Source organism: Rhincodon typus, chromosome 3, assembly GCF_021869965.1.
Source record: "Rhincodon typus isolate 14 chromosome 3, sRhiTyp1.1, whole genome shotgun sequence".
Lineage (NCBI taxonomy): Eukaryota > Metazoa > Chordata > Chondrichthyes > Orectolobiformes > Rhincodontidae > Rhincodon > Rhincodon typus.
In genome coordinates, this window is record NC_063334.1 from 97,360,086 (window position 1) to 97,381,941 (window position 21,856).

The following is a 21,856-nucleotide window of genomic DNA, read 5'->3' on the forward strand; positions in this document are numbered from 1 at the left end:
AGAATTGGTCATGTCTCTTGGTGGCTAGCTGATGTTTGTGTATCCTTATTGTCAGTTTTCTTCCAGTTTGGCCTATGTAATGTTTCTCACAGTCCTTGAGTGGTATTTTGTATATTACGTTAGTTTTATTGGTTGTGGGTATGGGATCTTTTAAGTTCGTCAGTAGCTGTCGCAGGGTGGTTGTTGGTTTGTGGGCTACCCTGATACCTAGGGTCTGAGCAGGCTTGTGATCATCTCTATGTCTCTGAGATACAGTAGGGTAATTAGAGTGTCTTCTTGTTGAAGTCTGTTGCAGAGGTAACGGCAGATTGTGCTTTTTGGGTACCGATTACAGAACATAATTTGAGAAAGTAAGGGGAATAATATTTGTGGAAGTGTTCCAAAATATTATTCAAGAAACCTACAAGATTTATTTAGATGAACATCAAGTATCAAAGTTCCAAAAAGCAGTAGTTCTGGCAGACACTCATCATATCTCTCAAAACAGCTGTATGTAGGGAAACGGTCAAATGGGAATCCACAAGGAAATTGGAGGAATAGGAAATCTAGAATGGAAAAGGTAACTTTAGGGAATAAGAAGAACACCATAATAAAAAAACAAGTTAGAACCTAAAAGTGATATGTCATCTGACAATAATTATCAAAAATCGAAATGAAAGGGACGAAGGTACAAAGAATGAGGCTGACATGCTTAGTAAATCTTCTTTAATAGAAATGCAAAGATGGATCCTAAATTAAGTGAGTTATACCAAACAGCCTACTCTGAAACCGAATCAGAACCAATGTGTTATTACTTAAAGCACAGAATAATAATGAGGAAAAAGAGACGACCACAAATACCAGCTGATGAGGCATAGGCCATATTTCCATCTTGATATCATAATTAAATTTTACGAGTGGCTCACAAGCTACCGATATCATCCAAGTACAGTTATTTGGAAAATGAAAGATAAAGTACTGGAACATTTTTATTGGCCATAGTTACATAAAGATTGGGTCAAATTTTGCCAGGCCTGCCATGTAGTAGAGGTGAAACTAAAACCATCAATTAAACCTGCACCTTGAATTCCAATCCCAGCTTTTGAAGAAAAACAGTGCAGGGTCTTAATAGGTTGCTTAGAAACATTACCTAAAACCGACAGTGGAATTAAATATCTTTAATAGTTATGCATTTTTCAACATGATTTACAGGTAGTTCTGCTATAACATGTGTTTCATTAACGCGAATTGGCAGTAACACAAATAATGAATAGTGGATGCTGTTTGGATAACGCTAACTTTCTGCTGTACAGGTATAGCGATTTCCCTATAATGCAATTTTCTATGGCGATTTTCTATAGCACAGGTCACACAAGAATGCAACTATCACGTTACAGGAGTACTACTTGTACTGAATCAGTCTGTCTTTCTCAGGAAAATTATGCCAATAATGGTAATGAAAATGTTAGTCTAATTTTTTTTCATAAGACATAGGTAACCCTCAGATATACAATCAAATCAAAGTTCAAATTTTATGTCGCAACTCTTCAAATAAATAATTTATAGTTTGGGAATAAAACAATTTATATCTTCCACTTATCAGCCACAATCTCAAGGAGCATCAGAAAGATGACAACTTTGAAGAGCATAATTGAAGTTTATCATCAAGAATGCCCTAATGACCAAGATAAAGGAATCCGTTCATTAGCCATTAGAGACGTACCCAATGAGTCGACAGTATTCAATCCTTTTGAAATAATACATGGGCATGAGGGGACAGGATCCTTCAAATTGATCAAAGAAAAGCTTGTAAGTCAAAGCTCAGACGAGCACAATTTTGACCGATGTGTCAGGTTTCAGAGAGAAACTAAACAAACTTTGAGAGCTGCGTTCGAAAACCGCACAACAATCAATAAAAACTACAGTAGATAAAAAGGCCAAAGTTTGGAATTTAGTTGCTGGAGGTAAGATATTAGTACTGTGATTGGTCTCTCTGGAACCATCAAAAGCAAGGTTCACTGGGCCTTGTCAAGTAATCATGAATTATCTAGTTAGTAATCTAGACAGGGGAGAAAAATGTCAGCAAGTGTATGATGTTACTATGTTAAAAGATTCTATGACAGGAAGGGTAGTGTGAAGAGATGGACAAATGGATGGATAAATAACAGGGGGTCTCCATTTTATGGCCATCTAACTTACAAATGCCCCATACTTACAAAAACAATCCCATACAGGAATGTAATTTTAACGATCCGATGTATGAACATTTCCTGTACTTAAAGGCTTCTTGACATTTTCCTACGTTGCGTTCTGACTAGTGTACGAATCAATTTGCGAACGACCTTAAGAGCAGAACCCATTCACAACCTGGGAACTACCTGTATTGATTGTTTTTTTGTCAATCCTCAGAATCAGGATCAATATCAGAATTTGGTGTGCAAATTTTTCAACACTACTCATATACTCATCAATGTGATAAAGACTATCTTTGGCAGCTGCTTGCTACCACCAATAATGGATTGTTTTCTTGGCAGTAAAGTGGCAATAATAAAACATACTGAAGTATGCATTTTTGTTTACAGCGGTAAAACAGTTAACACACCATTGCCAGGTACAAACATAAAATCAAGTTCCAGCAACACTTCAAATCACTGTGCTGGCAATACTAAACCAGATTGCATTCATGCTGCAATTAAAAATACACAGGCAGCAGAATTTGGTCACAATATGTATCTTGCAAATTGGGAGGACAACATAATGGGTGCTTTACATAGTTGAATCTAGTTCATTAAATTAGTGCAATTAGCTTATTGAACTCTCCATCCAAATGCGTGATCAGTCAATTTGCATATTACCAAGCACTGATATCTACTACAATATTATCCAATGTATTTATTCCCACTTTTGTTCCTGTAACAATTCCACTTATTTCTTTGTGATAGCAGAGCAACCAATCCTGTCACATTGCACGAGAGCTTCTTAAATGCAGTCCAATTTTCTCAGCTGAGATGCCCTTTCCACGAGACAAGACAGTGCCCTCCATAATGTCACTCCCATTTCCTGTACTTCCCTTTTCACCTCCCATATCCTCACTTTTCACTCTATTATCTCCCATTTCTGGAAATTATGCCCGAGCAGAACAGGATAAGCCAGCGTGCCTGGAGTGGAGCAGGGACAGTTATCAGACCGGGGACAAATAAAGGCCATCAGCAGTTTGCAAGCCCAGTTGGACCATGTGTGGAAGCCCCCTGTATTGATCGACTGCAAGCCCTTTATAGGAAGGCTGTAACGTTTATCTTTTTAATTTTATTTCTTATTTTTCTAACTTATACTATGAATAACTGTAAGGTAATGTAACATTTTTTTATTTCTCTGTTTTGTATCTAAGATTTGTACCTAGGTACATTGTACCTAAGATGGCGCCAGGTGGGGCGACATGTAAACTTTGCATGACAATAAACCCAATTTTATTCTATTCTACAACATGACCTCAACATCAGACATCACTGTCTCTTTCAGAGTCAGTTGCCACCATTTCCTCAGGGGCACTTTTGAGTTTATTCCTCAACCCTAACACCTGCTTTCCTTCATCCAGCACTTTGACAAGAAAGTGCATGAGATACACAATCTGTGGAGAGAGCTCTGATGAAAGATCATCAACCAGGAATTTTAACTCTGTTTCTCTCTCCACAGATGCTGTCAGATCTGCTCTGCATTTCCAGCATTTTCTGTAGTCTATTTTAAAAAAAATCAAGTTTGAAAAGTTACACATACATATACTGCCCTTACCTTACACAACTAGTCCTGTTATGACTATAATTAAGATAAAAAGACTAACTGTTATCATGTGAATGTTTCCTAACAGCATGCCCTTGGATGCTCCTGGTCTTGTGACCATTGAAAATTCTTCACAGTTAAACCCATGATCTGAATCATGACACAAGGGGATGACGAATCAAAATCCTAACTTTACTTAACAAACTGAATGCATGATAAACATTACTGAATGATCTTTACTTGGAAACATGGTTAAGGTCTACAATTTGTTTTAAATTTGTACTTGAGAAAAAAATTAAATACAGTTCAGAGAGTGCAGCACATCAAAGCGTACTACTCTAAACAAATCCAATACCGCATGACCATAGTACAAAACTTAAATTGAAAATGTTAACTAGTAAATTAGCAGGAGGGGTCGACTTAGCTCAGTCGGCTGGACGACTGGTTTGCAAAGCAGAATGACGCCATGGTGATGCCTTAACCTTGTCATTCACCTGAGACACGGTGACCGTCAGATTAAACTCACCACCAGTCGCTTCTATCTAATGAGAGAACAGCCCTATGGTCTTCTGGATCTATGATGAATTAACCCTACTGATGTTCTAAATTGTACCATGGAATGGTAGGGCCCATTTTATTAAGCACAGGTTTTAATCTATTTCATCAAGTGATGAAAAGTAGGAATCCAGGTAAGAGAAAGAGAAAAGATGATAAAAATGGAATAGATTGCAAGGACACTTTAATAAAATTGCCTTATATTAAAAATATAGAATGCTGCAAATAAAAGAAAAATATTGCAGAATATTTCCAGCCCCTATCAGTTCTGAAGAAGAGTCACCTCAGACTTGAAATGTTAACCTCTTTTTCTCTCTGCAGTTGCTGCTAGACCTGCTGAGTTTCTCCCAGCACTTTGTATTTTTTTCTCAGAATGCTGCACCCTTTTTGAAGGCTTTTTGAACCAGTGAGTCTAGCCTCCAAAACAACATGCTTAAGTGCAAATCAAGCATTGTATTATCTAAAGGGGTCAATGCTTTCATGGACTTTCGAGGGGAAATGGAAATCAGAGATAGGTCAGTAGTTTCTCAACATGGAGGGGTCAACAGTCAGGTTTTCATGGAGATTGTGATAATGCAAATTTGAGGGGAATGAGGACAGTATTTGAGGAGAGGGAACTGCTAAGAATAACAGCAAACATGGAAACCAGGAAGAGAAGTTCAATGGACAACAGTTTAGGGAATAGTCAAGTGCATTGCATTGCATGGACATGGCAGCAAAAAAAAAAGGAGACAGGGACAGAGGTTTCTTTATACGAGCGATTGTTGAAGCATAGTTGAGGCAGAGACCAAGTTATCTTTGAAGGGAAATATTTGAAAATGATACTGGGTTATAGAATGAGGGTAGGCTTGAGGGGCTGAATGACTTCCTTCTAAACCGTACAAATTCTATGAATCTATAAAGCAAAATTACATCTGTTGGTTACTTCAATAAGCACAACACAAGCATAATTTATTTTGGTAAGACTGACCACAGAATTGTCTTTGTAACCTAATGGTAGTGGCATACTAACATCAACTCATTCTAAAATATTGAAATGTTCCAAAATTCTTTTAAAAGCAGGGGGTATGCAAAAAGCAAGAGTAACTCACTGCTGGAGGTATTTTGTATCAAGTTTCATATAGCAACCACACTTTTCAGCAAATTTCCTGAAAATATTGTTCCTATAAGCTCAAATTAATATAGTGGAATACGTACCATCTACAAGATGGTCTGTGACAACTCTCCAAGGCTGTTCAGACCAGACCTTCCAAACCCACAACCTCTACCATCTTGAAGGAGGTAGCACAAACATGGGGTTGCCCTCCAAATAATACAACATCCTGACTTAAAACTACATCACCATTCCCTCCTTAAAAACAATGTGGGCCGACTTACAACATGTGAACTGCAGCAGTTCAAGAAGGTAGCTCACCACTAGCTTCTGAAGGGAAATTAGGGGTGGACAATAAATATTGACCTAGCCAGCAGGAATGAATAAAGCCCACATCCTCTGAATGAATAAAAAAATTACGTTTCATTCATAGGATGTGGGCGTCACTGGCAACAATACTTGTGTTTGGTCTCTCCATGCATTGTCCATCTGAATGGGACTACGAACATTCTCATCTATTTAATGCAGTGATCCCCAAGAATCTATTACTCGCTTCTGTTTTTTATCAACATGCTACACATGGGAAACGCCATCATAACTGGCAACAATAGTTTTCAAATGTACATTGATGACACTCAGCTCTTCATCAACGTCATGTCTCCCAACTCCACCAATGTTGCTAAATTATCAGATTGTTTATCTGACATCTAGTATTGATTGTTCAGAATTCCTTCAAATAAATGGTGACTGGAGTGAAGCCACTATTTTTGGTCCTTGCTCTGCAGTCCATTCTAAAGCCATTTAAACCAATGCTCTTTGGCAGAGGAACTCAGTTAGTCTCACTTTCCCATCCCTTCCCTGCCAAGCTTTTCTCTTCAATGAACCTGCCTTCGGCACAACTGTCAGCCAGTGCATTCCACATCCTAATCGCTTACCATGTAATAGATAACACTGTGTGGAGCTTGAGGGACACAGCAGGCCAGGCAGCTGTTCCAGAGGGACAGGAAAGCTGACGTTTCGGGTGTTTTTCCTCTGGTCGTTTTGTCAATCACCTTACACTAGTGTCCACATGTTCTTGACCCTAATGCCTATGACATCCATTGCTCTCTATCTCCTCTGTCTTCGCCACTCATTGTTATAAACATATTCCTCAAATCTCCTTCAATTTGCTTTTTGCAGGAAACTATTCTCAACCTCTCCAATCTAATTAAGTAAGCCAAGTCCCTTAGTCTTGGAACCATTCTGATAAATCACTAACACACCTTCTCTAAAGTCTTACAAAAATCCTAAATTACAGTGCCTAGAATTAGACGAATAGCCCAGCTGACACTGAACCAGTCTTTTATAACAGTTCATTATAACGTCATTGGTTTTGCATCTATTTATTAGGCATGTGATTCTATTATGCCTCTTAATCACTTTCTAAACATGTCCTGGCATCTTCAATGCGCACGTGAGCCTGCCAAATTTTTCTATTCCTATATTCTTAATTGACCTCTCATGCAATTAAAATCAATTATACAAATACGTAGTTTAATTCCTTCACATTTCAATTGCTTGTTGGAAAGTTTAGAATGTTACAGCAAAGATAACCACTGCATGATCTTTCAAAGACCTCTTCAATTTGCTCCCACATCCAAGCTGTTCACTCTCACCAAGTAAATTAGTCCTCTGCAAGTAAAAGTAATGTGACCGGTGTTCTGGAGGACCACAGGGCTGGTCTCTCATTATAGGTATATATCCCATTGCCTTTTAAAAACTCCTACAGAATCTAATTCCACCACTTTCAGGTAATACATTCCAAATCTTCACAACCCTTGTTTGAAAACAAAAAAAACTAATTTCTCCTGTAGTCTTTTTGCTAATTGTTTCAAATTTATTATCTCTGATTACTGACAAACTTGCCAAACAAAAATAGTTTTAAAAATTTTAAATTAAAAAACCTTTTCCTCTGTCAAGCATATCTTTCTTTTCTGTTTCCCTTTCCAAACCAATGAGCAAATCAATAAATTCGATACTGACAAATTCTGAATCTCTTTGGAAATGTGCATTTTTTTCCCTTGACATCTTACCTGGTGCTGCTTTTTCTTTAGACATTGCTCTGTAATCTGTGCTTTCTGCTGTAACATTTTCTGAATTCGCTGGTTCACCTGTTGTTCTTTCTTTCGTTCATTTTCATAAAACTTTGATCCCTAGGATAAAAAAAAGTACCATTTGGGATCAATTAGAAATCAGGCACTTTAAGCATCTAAGTGCAAACAATGCATCATCACTGACTTGCTCCGTCTTAAGATTTGCAATTTTCTCAATTTGACTAGCAGTTAATGCAGTTACACAAGCTGAGATGGAACATTGATATCTGGCGTGTAATGATCATCGTAAGTGCTTTGTATATAAGGGCCCTTGTGGTGTAGTGGTAGTGTCCCTGCCTGTGAGCCAGGAGGCCTGAATTCAAGTCCTACATGCCCTAGAGGTACATAATAACTTTGCTTAACAGACATTTTAGAAAATATCTAAACTTGAAATGTTGGGTTCTTGTGATCATCTTTGGGCTAGGAAGCCTGGGTTCAAGTTCCATTTGCTCCACTGGCAGGACTGGGTGGTTTTGCAGGACACATCCATTCTATCCATAGCAATGACCCCAGCCTCCAAGTTACTTGCTGTTTCAATAACCACCATGTTCTCATGCTGATACTTCTGTCCTGGACTTGCTGCAATGTTCCAATGAAGCTCAACACAAGCTTGAGGAACAACATCTAATTTTCCAGTTAGGCACTTGCAGCCTCAAAGTATCAACAGTGAATTCAGTTAACTTCAGAAACTGACTACATTATGTCTGTTCTCATTTATTTTACATTGTCTCTCATAAGAAAATAAAAACTAGAAGCAGGAGTAGGCAATTCAGTTCCTCTAGCCTGTTCCACTAATTGATATTATCATGGTTGATTTCATCTCGCACTCAACTCCACTCTCCTGCCTGCTCTCCATAGCCCTTCAACCCATTACTAATTAAAAATCTGTCCATCTCTTCCTTAAAATGAGTCAATGTCCCTGCATCCACCAGAGTCTGGGGTAGTGAATTCCACAGATACCCGTCCCTTTGAGAGAAGTAATTCCTCCTCGACTCTGTTTTAAATCTGCCATCCGTTATCCTAAAACTACGACTTTTTGTTCTAGAGTGTCCACATGAGGAAAAATCCTATGTCTGCTACATCAATCCCTGCGGCATCTTATATATCCCAATTAGATCTCCTATCATTCTTCTAAACTTAATAGAATATAGGCCTAAACTACTCAATTTCTTCCATAAGACAAACACCCCAAATCTGGCATCAATGCCCCCACTCCTTCTCCACAGCCATGTTGGTGTGTTTGTACCTTGTTTACTTTGCACTTGGTAGCAAGATCCAATCATCTCTCTTTTTCTTTCTCCACGATTACTATTGCCAATCCCTTTGTCTTTTGCACTGGGCCTCTATACTATCTGCCCTCATGCTCCTCCTTTGCCTCTGTCTAAAGCATAAAAAAAATTCAACGCTTTTCAGTTCTGAAGATTCATACCAGATTTTGAAACATTAACTGTTTCCCGCTCCACAGATGCTGCCAGACCTGCTGAGTTTCTTCAGCATTCCAAGTTTGTTTCAGATTTCTAGCTTCTGCAGTATTTTGCCTTTACAAACTTGAAACAAAAAAGTAGAATGGGAGAATGCAGAGGAGCATAGCACATGAACGTATGATTCAAAAGCAAGAGTTGCCACACAGCCTCTCAAGCCTCCTCTGCCATTCAATAAGATCTTGGTTGATCTGATTATTCCAATTCCTGCCCTTTTGCGGAAGAGAGTTCCTAAGACTCAGGATGTTCTGAAAGAAAAAATTCTCCTGTTTCTGTCTAAATGGGTGACCCCTTATTTTTAAGCAGCAACCCCTAATCTCGACTCTCCCAAAGGGAAATTATCCTTTCCACATCAATCCTGTCAAGGATCCTCAGGATCTGATAATGTTTTAATTAAGTTGTCTCCTATTTCTCTAACTCTAGAAGACACAAGCCCAGCCTATTCAGCCTTTCCTCATATGATGTACCTGAAATTGGCAGGTTAATTCCAGTAACCATCTCTGGACTGCTTACAATGGCACAGTATTAATGTCATTGGTCTAGTAATTCAGAACCCCAGGCTAATGTTCAGGCAACACAGAATCAAATCCCACCATTGAAGTTAGTGCAAAGTGAATTCAATAACAAAACTGGAATCAAAAGTTAACTTAATGGCGACTGTGCAACCACCGTCGACTATCATTAAAAACCACTCTGGTTCACTAATGTAGGGAAGGAAATCTGCTATCCTTACCTGGTCTGAACTACACATAACTCCAATGTGTTTGACTCTTAACTGCCCTCGGGGCAATAAATGTGCTGGCCTAGTTAGTGACGCCACATCCCATAAATCAATAAAAAAAGGGAAACCAGTACTTTGCACAGTATTCCAGATGTGGTCTCATTAACGTTCTGCATGAATGAAGCATGATCTCCCCAGTTTTGTATGCAATTCCACTTTCAATAAATGATAACATTCTATTAGCGTTCCAAATTACTTGCTGTGTCCACATATTAACTTTTGTGACTCATGCACTGGGACATCGAGAACCCTCTTCTTCATGGAGCTCTGCAAATTCTCACCATTTAAACACTTGCTTATTTATTATTCTTCCTGCCAAAATGCAGATTTACAAATTTCCCACATTATACTCAATTTGCCAGATCTTTGTCCACTCACTTAATATATTGGTATCATCTCATAGCCTCTTTATGTCTTCTTTTGGCCTTTATCTTTTAGCAATAACTTCAAGTTTTGCTATTGTTTTGAATTACACGGCTTTTATGTTTGAATTGTGGAAATATGTCCCTTAATAGGTGAGATCATTTCAAATAGATAAACATTTACCAACTATATTTAGAGTTAATATGGTGGTTTCAGTTGATGACCCAAGCACACTTCAGTTATGAAGACTGATTGAAGATGTTACTGCTGATGTCCTTGAAGACAGGAAGGCTAAGAGGTTTTGTGATTGAAATTTTTAAAATAATTAAGGGTCTGGACAGAGTAAGGATAGAGAAACTGTTGCACGCTGCAAGTGATACACGGGAATCCATTGCCTGGAAGTGGGTTCAATTGCAGCATTCAAGTGGACATTAGATGATCATTTAAACAGAAATAATGTGCAGGGCTAAGGGGAAAGACTGGAAGGCTGACATGAGTCAAGGTCCTCCTTCTCTGCACCTTCGCTGTAGCTGTAATGCTATATTCTGCAGTCTGTTCTACGACCCTGATGTACTTTTGTATGGTATAATTTGCCTGGATAGCATGCCAAACAATACTTTTCACTTGTCACTTCCGTGACAATAACAAAATAAAATCAAGTTATTCAGAGAGCAGGTACAAACATGACAGGATGAAGGCCTGCATTGTAACAATTGTACACTGAGGGCTGTAAAATAAATTATCACTTTGAATTGGACTGAAGTATTAAGGGTAAACCTGTAAAAAGTAAGAAATTGTTCAACGGAGTATTTGGTGTAGCATCAAATCAGTGAGATTCCTAGAAGACAAAAGCTCTACACTTATGTATTTTAGGATCTATGAAAAACAAATAGGTTAAACACATCAAGCTAGCCCAAAATATTTACACAAATGCAGGAAAAGTGATATTTCAGCAGCAGTGAGAACTATACAACAACTGTTCTTCCCAAAACCACAAGAAACTACAGAGAGTCGTGAATACAACCCAGTCCATCGCGCAAACCAGCCTTCCATCCATTGACTCCATCTACACTTCCCGCTGCCTCAGTAAAGCAACCCTGGTTATACTCTCTTCCAGAAGATATAAAAGTTTGTATACACATACGATTAGATTCAAGAACAGCTTCCTCCCCGCTGTTATTAGACTTCTGAACGGACTTCTCAAATTTTAAATTTAATGTTGATCTTGCTGTCTGTGCACCTTCCCTGCAGCTGTAAGATTGTATTTTTTGCTCTGTTCTATTACCCTTATGCAGTCTGTGTGGTATGATCTGCCTGTACTACACGCGAAACAAAATTTTCACTACACCTGGGTGCATGTGACAATAATAAATCAAATCAAATTAACTGAATCAAACAAAGGGAAAAGGAATGTCCAAGAATATAAGTGCTGCTCAAAAATGAAGATATAATAAAAATATTTGCAAACAAAATCAAGTAATTTTTTTAATAAACATATTAAGAGTAAAATAGTAAACAGGCATATTGTCCCTTTAAGATAATTCAATGCTTTGAAGAATGGGAGGCCAGTGGAGGTTGGTAAATGCTATTTGATGTGGGTAAGATGGAGGCGAGAGAGACTTTGATAGGTTAGAGCACGTGGAGTGCACAGCTTGAGAGATCAGCTTGGAGGACTTCAGAAAACTGAGGGTTTTTACCTGCAGAATTGCTGCATGGCCATGGAGAGAACATTGATTAGGATGTATTGGAGATGTAGATTTTGGTGATGGAAATAGGCCGTTTTGGTAACAATGTGTCGAAGAGAAAGAGAAGATAACATTGTGGAACAAAAACAAAGTTGCTGGAAAAGAAAACAGAGTTAACGTTTTGGGTCGGTGACCCTTCCTCAGAACTGAGGAACTCCAGTTCTGAGGAAGGGTCACCGGACCCGAAACGTTAACTCTGTTTTCTCCTCCACAGATGCTGCCAGACCTGCTGAGCTTTTCCAGCAACTTCGTTTTTGTTCCTGATTTACAGCATCCACAGTTCTTTTGGTTTTTAGATAACATTGTGGATTCAGTTCAAGAATATTTTCATCATACAGTGGTTTTATAATTATGTGCTGCAGAAACATTTTTGACAAGCACTTTGAATTTATCCATTTTATATCAGCTGCAAAGATGGAAATCCATCCCTTATCTGTCATTATCTTTCCAATTAGACCTGCTGTCTTATTTATTAATATTAATCACTAAAGTTGGAATCAACAGAAAAGCTATTTATCAGATGTATTGTTTATGCATCCCCTAACAAAAAAAGCACTAAAATGTCATAGTTGCTTTGCTTTGTAAAATGTGAATGTCGGCGTAACTAACCTTAGATGCTTCCATAATTATTTTGTTAATCTTTTCTTTATCCAACCCTTCCATTCCAGCTTTGTTGTCATTGAGAGCCATTCTGGAAAGAATGCCACCATCATGGAGACCAGAGCTATCTGTGTTTTCTTTTGCAGTATGTTCCATATTTACGTCTTTTTCCAATTTATTAACACCTTTATCCCTTCTTATTATTTAGTTCAGTCCTAAATAAATGAAAATAGAAAAATGGTTTGATTGATTGGGACAAAATCTCACAACAGATTTCAGGAGTGTAAGTAAATGATTGACTTTAAAATACATCCTTAACAAGTTTATTTCTTAATGCAGTTACAACATAAATATCGTATTTTCATAATTATTTTTCTTTGACAGAATTGACTGATTTAATGATTTTCAAGTTAGCAGTGATGTTCAAACAAAGTTTATAGACGAAACGTGACCTGCATGCTTCTCTGGTCTATCCCATAAATCTTCCTTCCTCTTTCAACTTGCATGCAAAGCCTTCAAGCTGTTTTACATTTCCAGACGTATCACGCTTTTTGGGGGTGAAAGAAAACTCACTAAACAGCAGCCGTTACTTGTCCTTCAACTCCACTAGTTTTAAGGCTGGGATCAATCCTCACTCTCCTTCATTTTCGTTGTTTATTTTTCTCAAAATGACTAATTCATTTTACTGAACTAAAGTTATTATTATCGTCTGAGTTTCTGGGAGGATGTGAGAAATAGACATGTAACAGTCCAAATTACAATTTATCTCTTCCCACCAGAATTTATTTTTATTTCAAAAAACTCCGGTGCATTTAGTTAAAGCAATAAACTTAGACTATAAAACAGTTAATTTATGTGTTTTTACAGGCTGTTGCATCCCTGATGAACTACAGCTTGCCAATTAGCATTTAACTAATGCAACAATGGACCAAGAGACACAATAATATTTGAGGATAAGAGTATTACTAATAAGGCTTGGGGCTATATCACATCACTGATTCAGTGAATAAACAGGTGGAGGTAGGACTTCATTATACTTTCGCTAGGAAAGCTCTTGTGGTGCAGTGGTAGTATCCCTATGCCCAGGGAATCTGGGTCAAGTCCCACCTGCTCCAGAGATGTGTCATAATATTTCTGAACAGACTGACTACAAAATATGAGACAAAATTCTCAAACATCCTCTCTGAACTATGTAAATTACAATGATTGGAACAGTTGCTGAGAGAAATGGACCATTACACAGCCAGAACTACATTGTCACAATCAAATACTCTGGCAAACTGCTGATGCCAAAAGCATGCTCACCAAAGCATCTGTAACATTATGGTCACGGCACCCATGGTTTTCATCAGGTTGTTAGTACTAACTACTTCGTAAGATAGTGGAAATTTGTTATGGTAATAACCGTCCATAAATTATACAATTATGCTGGGAAGAATGCTGAAGAAGGCACTAAATACTACTACTTCAATATACAAACTGGCTCTTGGTTTCTCCAAATTCAGGCCAAACAGGTTCCAGGGCAGGAAGCAGCACTTTGACAACTTGTTATTAAAAAACAACTTCTGGGCATCCAGCAAGAAAGAACGTATAATGCAGAGAATCCTGTTCATAAGTATGCTTTTGAACAAAGTTTGGCACAATGGACAACATTACCTCATCTCTCAGCTTAACTTTCCAAATGATCTAACTTGATGGATTTCAATTTTCCCAGATACACCATTAGTGTCAGAGTAGGAGAAATCTCCAAATAGGTTTGCCCAATGTCACCACCTCCGCAGTTTAGTCTGCAGTCTGTGTAACTAACTGACATTAATCACATTTCAATATCAGAATGGGATTGCTCAATTTGTTAGTATTACTATTGCCCTACCTAACAGCAATGTGGTGTACCTACACAATGACACAATATGGATGATGAATTCAGCTCACCACCACCTTCTCAAAGGCAATTAGGGATGGGCAATAAATGCAGGGCTCGCCACTGATGCTCACAAACAAATTAGAAACAATTTGGGCACCTCATAAGTAAGCAGAGAAGCTCCAGAAATATTTTAACTCCTACAGTTAATTCTGCAGAACCCCTTAGAAAATTAGAGCTATTTCTATCCTTTTAAATAGAGACCAACACCAGGAACAAGATATAATTTTTTCTGTCCAGCAAAAGCAGGACAAATCATTAGTTTTCTCTGAATCCATATGCAAAGTAAGAGAAGGTTTCATGGTAGTGCTATCAAGCAGTGCTTAATCAACAATGACCTGCTTATTGGTACTCAGTTTGAAGCCAAACATAGACAGAAGAATTGAATTATGGGGTGAGGTGATATTTACTGCCCTTTACATCAGGGTAGTGTCAAGGAACCTTCATATATTGAAATTAATGGAATTTGAGGAAACTTCTCCACTCAATGGAGTTCTCACACAGTGGAAGATGGTTGTGGTTCTTGGAGGTCAATCATGTCAGCCTCAGGACATCACTGTAGGAGGTCGTCAGCCCAAACACCTTCATCTGCTCCATCACTAATTGAAAGAAGAGGACGTTCACTGGTGGTTGCAAAGTGTTCAAAACCACTCACAACTCCTCAGATGGCAAACCAGTCATACTCATGTGCAACAAGGCATGGACAACATTCATGCTTTGGCTGCTAGGTAATAGGTTGCAATCTGCACTACAATTGCCAGACAATTACCATCCCTAACCAGAGAGAACCTAACCCTGTTCCCTTCAAATTCAAGGTATTTTTTTGTCACAGAATTTCCCACAACACCCTGTAAGTTACCATTCATCAGAACCTAAAATGAACCTCATAATATAATGTGGCTCAAGGCAGGTCAGAAGCTGGATATTTTGTGAGAAGTAACACCTATACCATAACCTCTCTATGACCTACAAGATGAATCATGAGTGTGATGAAATACTCTTCATTTACCTGAATGAGTGTAGCTCCAATGTCACTCAAGAAATTCAACGTCAGTCAAGCCAAAGCATTGGTTTGATTGGCATCCTACCCACCAATGTAAGCATTCAAACTCATCATTACCAATGCAATGTGGCTGATCCAATACATGTATTGCATTAACTCAGTAAAACATCCTTGGCAAAACCTTCCAAAATCTGCGTCCCTACTATCTAGAAAGATGGGTATGCTACCACCTGCAAAGTTCCCTCCTAACTACACACCATCCTGACTTGGTGGTAAAGCATCAATCCCCAATCATCACTGGGACAAAATACTGAAATTTCTTACAAAAAATATCAACAGCATACCCGTACCATATGCACAACACTGTTCAAGACTAGTTCACCACCAACTTCTGTGGGTAATTCTGAACAGGTAGTAAATGTCAGCAAAAGGACTTAAACAAATAAAAAAGAAATAAACTGCTGTAAGAAAACCAAGATCATTGGAAAGCAAAGAAACTGAACAAAACATTTCAAAGGAAAACTATCACTTTGAAATAATAAATGTATATTGTTGCCAAGGCATTAGCCTGGCAGCACCAAATATGAATCACATGTGTAAAAGACATGGAGTCAGCTATAGACTTCCCCTGAGATTGATCAGACATAGATATTGTACAAAAACAAAGTTGCTGGAAAAGCTAAGCAGGTGTGGCAGCATCAGTGAAGGAAAAAACAGAGTTAACATTTTGGGTCCGGTGACCCTTCGTCTTCTGAGGAAGGGTCACCGGACCCGAAACGTTAACTCTGTTTTTTACCTTCATAGATGCTGCTAAACCTGCTTAGCTTTTCCAGTAACTTTGTGCTTGTTCCTGATTTACAGCATCCGCAGTTCTTTCGGTTTTTTTTATATAGATATTGTACAATCTGGAATCTATCCATCTAGCACACTGAATTGAAGTCAGCCACAGATTAACAGATGACAAGTAACCACAACAAAGCAATAAGGCCATGGATTACCTGCTATACTTTATCTATTTAACTTATTTGTACAACAAAAATGGAAAAGAGGCTTCAGAAATACATGAATAATGCAGGGCCTTTTGCCACCATTGCCAGTGTTGAAAAGTACAAAGGCAAACTCCTCCCTGGTGGATCTGTGACAATCAACTGTCTTTGCGCCTGCAGTGAGTAGCAAGCCTTGCAGACTTTCATTGGAAGATCCTGTCACAGGGGTTAGCTTAGCCAAGGGCATGGACATTCAAACATAATTCAGAATAGGCTGTTACAAATTTCAGTTAACCCAACACAGAAGGATTGCTGACAAGGTCATAAATCTCTCTCAGGATTTATAGTTAGAAATCTCTGATAACTCAAGCATTGATTCTGCGGTAGTTACATGCACCCACCCCAATCCAGATCTCCCTTAAAACTGTTACTTTAAGGAAGTAAAAGATTATATTTTCAAAGATAATGGAACCTTTCTGACCATGCACTGATCTTAAAGAGGAGAGAAAAGCAGAGGAGTAAGAGCAGATATAATCAAGAAATAATGGAAGAGAAAGAATACCTGGGAGCAGGATGGGAAATGTGATAAGAACGGCAGCAGGAATCAAAGATGGTGTCCTTTTTTTGCTTAATTAACTTTTGTGCCATATGGCTTCCGTTTTGTTTTGAATTCCCTACTATTGTATAATGCAATGCAGCTCACTGAATAGTACATTAGATTTCTATAACAATGTATTTCAAAGAAGGCCTTCCATAATAAGACTTACTTTGAAACAAGGAATATTTTACGTAATTCAGGAAAGGAAATTATCACACAATCTCTCTATTGTTTAATAATGAGCTGTTGTGGAATGTAAAACCTTACTGTTTATTAACTAGGACAGAAAAACCTGGCAAGTAGCCATTACTATAATTGCACAGAAACTCAATGTCAGCTTCACATTTTCTTTTTGCCAGAATACCTTCCCTATGGCCCCTCTCCAATTTTAAATTAGGCCAATTTTGCTCCTCCCTAGCAAATTAAAGGTAAAAAGTAAAGTTGCCTTTAATCCTACTGGATCATGGGGTTGATGTCCTGTTAGACAGAGATGACTGGAGGAAGTTTACCTGGAGGGTCAGCATGGCTCAAGCAAGGGGACAGGTTGAGAAGGAGAGTCTTTCATGGTAACCTCAGCCAGCGTGAGAATTGAACCCACACTGTTGGCATCATTCTGCCCAATGCAAACCAGCTGTCCAGCCAGCCTAAGCTAACCAACTCCATGTCATAATTTGTTCATCTTAATTGGACGGCCTGATCTAAAAGCATACAAACTCCAATTATCCTCCCTATCCATGCCTCTCATAATTTTATGTACTTATTAAATGCTACAATTAATTGGCCATGTGAGATATGATTCATGTTTGTGCAAGATCACAACTGAATATGAAATATATTAGGCACATCAACATCTCAGAGCAAGATGCCTACTGTTATACCTTCCTATGAAAACTATCAATTAACAATACAGTGATCCACTATCACATGCTCACTTTCCTGACTGGTAAACATCTGTCTTTTGTCAGAGCAGAGGAAGGACAGCAAGATGATATTCAACACTTCCTGAAAGAAAGAGGAAGGATATCATTAAAAAAAATTTAGAACTAATTACTCCTAGCCACTTTTACACATTTCACAGTGACTTGGAGCAACTTATCTACCACTGAACTAGAAACAGCAAGTGTGACGGGACAAATATGTGTCAACACACGCCTTTTTTTCCCAAAAGCTTATTATAGGAGAGGCTAGCTCAATAAGTGAGAATTGACATCACTTTGACATCTACTAATTATAAATAGATTTCCTTCAGAGAATGAGTTTGAGCCATCTCAGAAATATACTCAGTCGCAGCAATGGAAAAAAAAACTGCAATGAGTCCATTACGTTTTCAAACAACGTTAGGTTAATTGCAGTGACTTGTCACACGTGTGATCACGTGTAAAGATCTGGGATTAAGTTGCCTGCAAAATTAGATTAAGATTAAGAATTCTTGAGTTGTTGACCACAACTCTCTCATTCACGAGAACACAGAGTGAAATGCATGAATCAGACCAAAGAACAATTATATTCTGAAATTATAATGAAGAAAGCATAAGTTTCAAGTTGGATTTTTTCCCAGTGAGTACGTGAAGCTATTTAATAATAATGTTCCTTGTTCTGTGACTAGTGCAATGCAAAAGCCAGGTACAGTAACCCTCTATCCTCCATCCACTGTGCAGATGGCACCCAACCCAAGTGTTTTTAGTGTGGGTGTCAGAATCTCTAAGTGCTCATAGATAATTTCCATAGAATGGTGTAACAATGAGTGTTTTGCTCTGAGATGGTGACGTGCCTTGCATATTTCATAATCAATTCTGGCGTTGCACAAACATAAATCATACCTCACACGGCCATTTAAGTGCAGCATTTGCTAAGTACATAAGATTATGATAGGAATGGATAGGGAAGATAATTGGAGTATATTTCCCAGGGTAGAAATGTCAAATACCAGGAAGCATAGTTTAAAAGCAAAAAGGGAATGTATAAAGGACATGGGTGACGTAAGTTTATTTTATGCAGAGCGGTAGGTGCCTGGAACATGCTGCCAGGGGAGATGGTAGAATCAAATATATGATAGCAACGGTTACGAGGTATTTAGACAGACATGAAGAGGCAGGGAATAGAAGGATATGGACCATATGCAGGCAGATGAGATTAGTTTCGAATGTCTTTGTGGTCAGCACAGACATGGTGAGCCATAGAGCCTGTTCCTGTCCTGAGCCGGTTTTTCTGATTTAATCTGATAAATTTGCCATGCAATACCTTCAACATTTTTGTACTGCGAATGAGGTTTTTATATTAGGTTATTTGTTAAATTATTGTGATGCCCCTTCCCCCTATCTATCACTTTAGTTTTCTGTATTTAAATAGTTGTTATTGGACAACTTGGAGACATCACCCAATGTGTGGATGTATCAACACTGTTTACAGATACATTTGGTAAATAAGGAAACTTCTTTAGTTGTCAATAACTCTACATTTTACTAAATTGTCCAATGAGGCTGACAAAATTAGTAAAGGGAGATTAGAATACATTGATCTAGACTTTTCTGGAGGGAAGTATCTCACAGCACCTATCAGTATCTATTCCTTATCTTTATGCTTGAAAATGTTTTGCCTATGAGTTGCTGGATGGGCTAAAGGGCACCTGGAAGCCTACTGAATGATAGGCTATTAGTCCTAACTCCTTTACTTGAATGACTGAGAAAGAAATAGGAGAAATAAAACAGTAAAATTGTTAAATGAGGCACAAAAAGAGAAATACAGAAAAACAAAACAGATAGAGAAAAAGACCAAAAGGAAAAATAAAGAATTTAAGATTTTTCAATTCATTATTTGCAGAATGAGACTGCTCTCTTTCTGAGCCAGAGAGGTAGAGAAGAATTGCAGGAACATAATTTAATCACCAAAAGCATTCTTACACCATTGAAGTCTGACCCTAACTTTCTGCAATAAGTTTAACTTACAAATAATATGCAGACACATCAAATTCAGGAAACTTGGGGAAGTTGGGTGTGAGCCATTATTTTCATGAGCCAAGGCAGAGCAACAGAAAACATCTAAGAACTCGTGTAGATTTCTAATTCACAGGATGTCTCCTCATTACGCTACTATAACTTACACATTAATAACAGCATGTGTATTAACTCTTTCCCCTTAATTCTGGCAGCAATACTTGGTCCATCTAATATTCCAAAGATCTGTAAAATCTGAAAAGTAATTCATTGACAATAAGTTATGGAAGGGTTTATATAAATGCAAAGAAACACAGAAAAGGCTGGAGAAACTCAGCAGGCCTGGCAGCAGAGAAACAGGTAATGAGCTATTTTGAAGAAGAGTGATATCAGACCTGTAACATCAACTCCTTTTTTTGTCTCCACAGATGCTGCCAGGCCTGCTGAGTTTCTTCAGTATTCTCTGGGCTTGTTTCAGATTTCCAGCATCTGCAGTATTTTGCTTTTACATAAACACTAAACTTTCTTCAGCCAAAGTGGACTCATGTGGAATTTTGCATTTATAAATATAACAACATTGCATGACATATCACGGAATCCAGTCAATACGCAAAATGAAATATGTCTCAGTAAAGTCACGGGACGTATCAGGTTTGAATATCCTAGAATAATCATGACTCACTTCCTCTTTCAGAATTTATGACAAAGACTCCCTCCCATCTCATCGCAGTGTACTTTGATATGTTGGAAACACTGATCCATAACTGGGTGAAGCGTTTATGAACAAAATTCTGCTTCATAACCAGGAAATCGGTTACAAGGCAGATCTGTCTCAAGGACATCAGTTCTGGTTGTGGTTTCCAGCCTAATGCCAGCTGGGGGACAATGTTCGACTGCCACTTTTATCAACATACGGGTGACTGGGAGAAACTACACAGACTGGCTACAAATCAAACAGGATCCTCGGAAATAGTCTTAAGAGACATTACCCGGGCTGTCACTAAGTGACAATCAATCAATCACTCACTCACTCACTCACTCACTTTCCCATTGCTCCCTCCACCAGCTCCATCAGCCTGTTCCGGCACACACGTCACTTCCTGGTAACCCGTGTGTCACGTCCCACAACGTAACGTCACCGGCAAACACACACGGAAGTGCTGAGGATTCTACTCTTGTGGTTGCACAACGTGGTGACTCTCTATATTTCAGCCTGATAGGCACAAATACATCGATTCTGCTTATGCCACCTGAAACTGTGTGTTCTCTTTATTCTTTTTAAATTCTCATTTTTTTTTCATTTTACATTCTTATCCCTATATAACTGACCATGTAAATTTGTCAAGCTCTAAGTATGTTTTTCTACACCCCTCCTTAACCACTACTGAACTGTTGCGGCACTATTACCGGAATAGTATCATCATAATGTGGCACGATCATGTGAGTAATGTCAAATAGTAATTTATAGGAGTAGCAATGTAAAAGTAAAGGCAAACATTGAAGAAGAATCCAATTCAATCCCATCGTCTGATCCCACCACCTCAACAATATGTTTGCCCTTGACTTGCTGTGAGCAATGTCATGGGAGATCAACTAGCATAGATTAGAAAAGGGTGTGGTAATGTGTCAAACTGGTTTGGTCAGTGGAATTACGTGATGATCATGTTATTGATGGAATGGTCGTCAAACATTCTTCTTGCTAAACAGCCTCCTCAAACCCTGTACTCTGTAGTTATCCTGTTTTCTCCAGCTCAGTAATTTGCATTCTCCAGCACATTCAGTTCCAAACTGTTGACCTTACCCAGATGGAAAATAAACTTGAAACCAGTAGAAAAATACAATGAAACAACAAGGTGCAGGGCTGGATGAACACAGCAGGCCAAGCAGCATCATAGGAGCAGAGGGGCTG

General features: G+C 38.4%; 1 protein-coding gene across 4 annotated transcripts in view; it reads right to left on the reverse strand.

Annotated features, from left to right (window-relative positions):
• polk (polymerase (DNA directed) kappa) overlaps positions 1-21,114 on the reverse strand; it is a 71,559-nt gene extending 50,445 nt beyond the window's left edge. The window contains exons 1-4 of one of the 4 annotated variants that reach the window (XM_048621233.1): positions 20,991-21,085; positions 20,115-20,202; positions 12,516-12,721; positions 7,477-7,596 (exon numbers count right to left, since the gene is read on the reverse strand). In XM_048621233.1, coding sequence (XP_048477190.1) covers positions 7,477-7,596; positions 12,516-12,662 — 267 coding nt within the window. In that variant the 5' untranslated portion in view covers positions 12,663-12,721; positions 20,115-20,202; positions 20,991-21,085. Of the gene's footprint in view, positions 1-7,476; positions 7,597-12,515; positions 12,722-20,114; positions 20,203-20,629; positions 20,943-20,982 lie in introns of those variants that run through there. The other 3 variants (XM_048621227.1, XM_048621239.1, XM_048621245.1) reach the window with 3 other exon arrangements.
• Between the last annotated feature and the right edge of the window lie 742 nt (positions 21,115-21,856).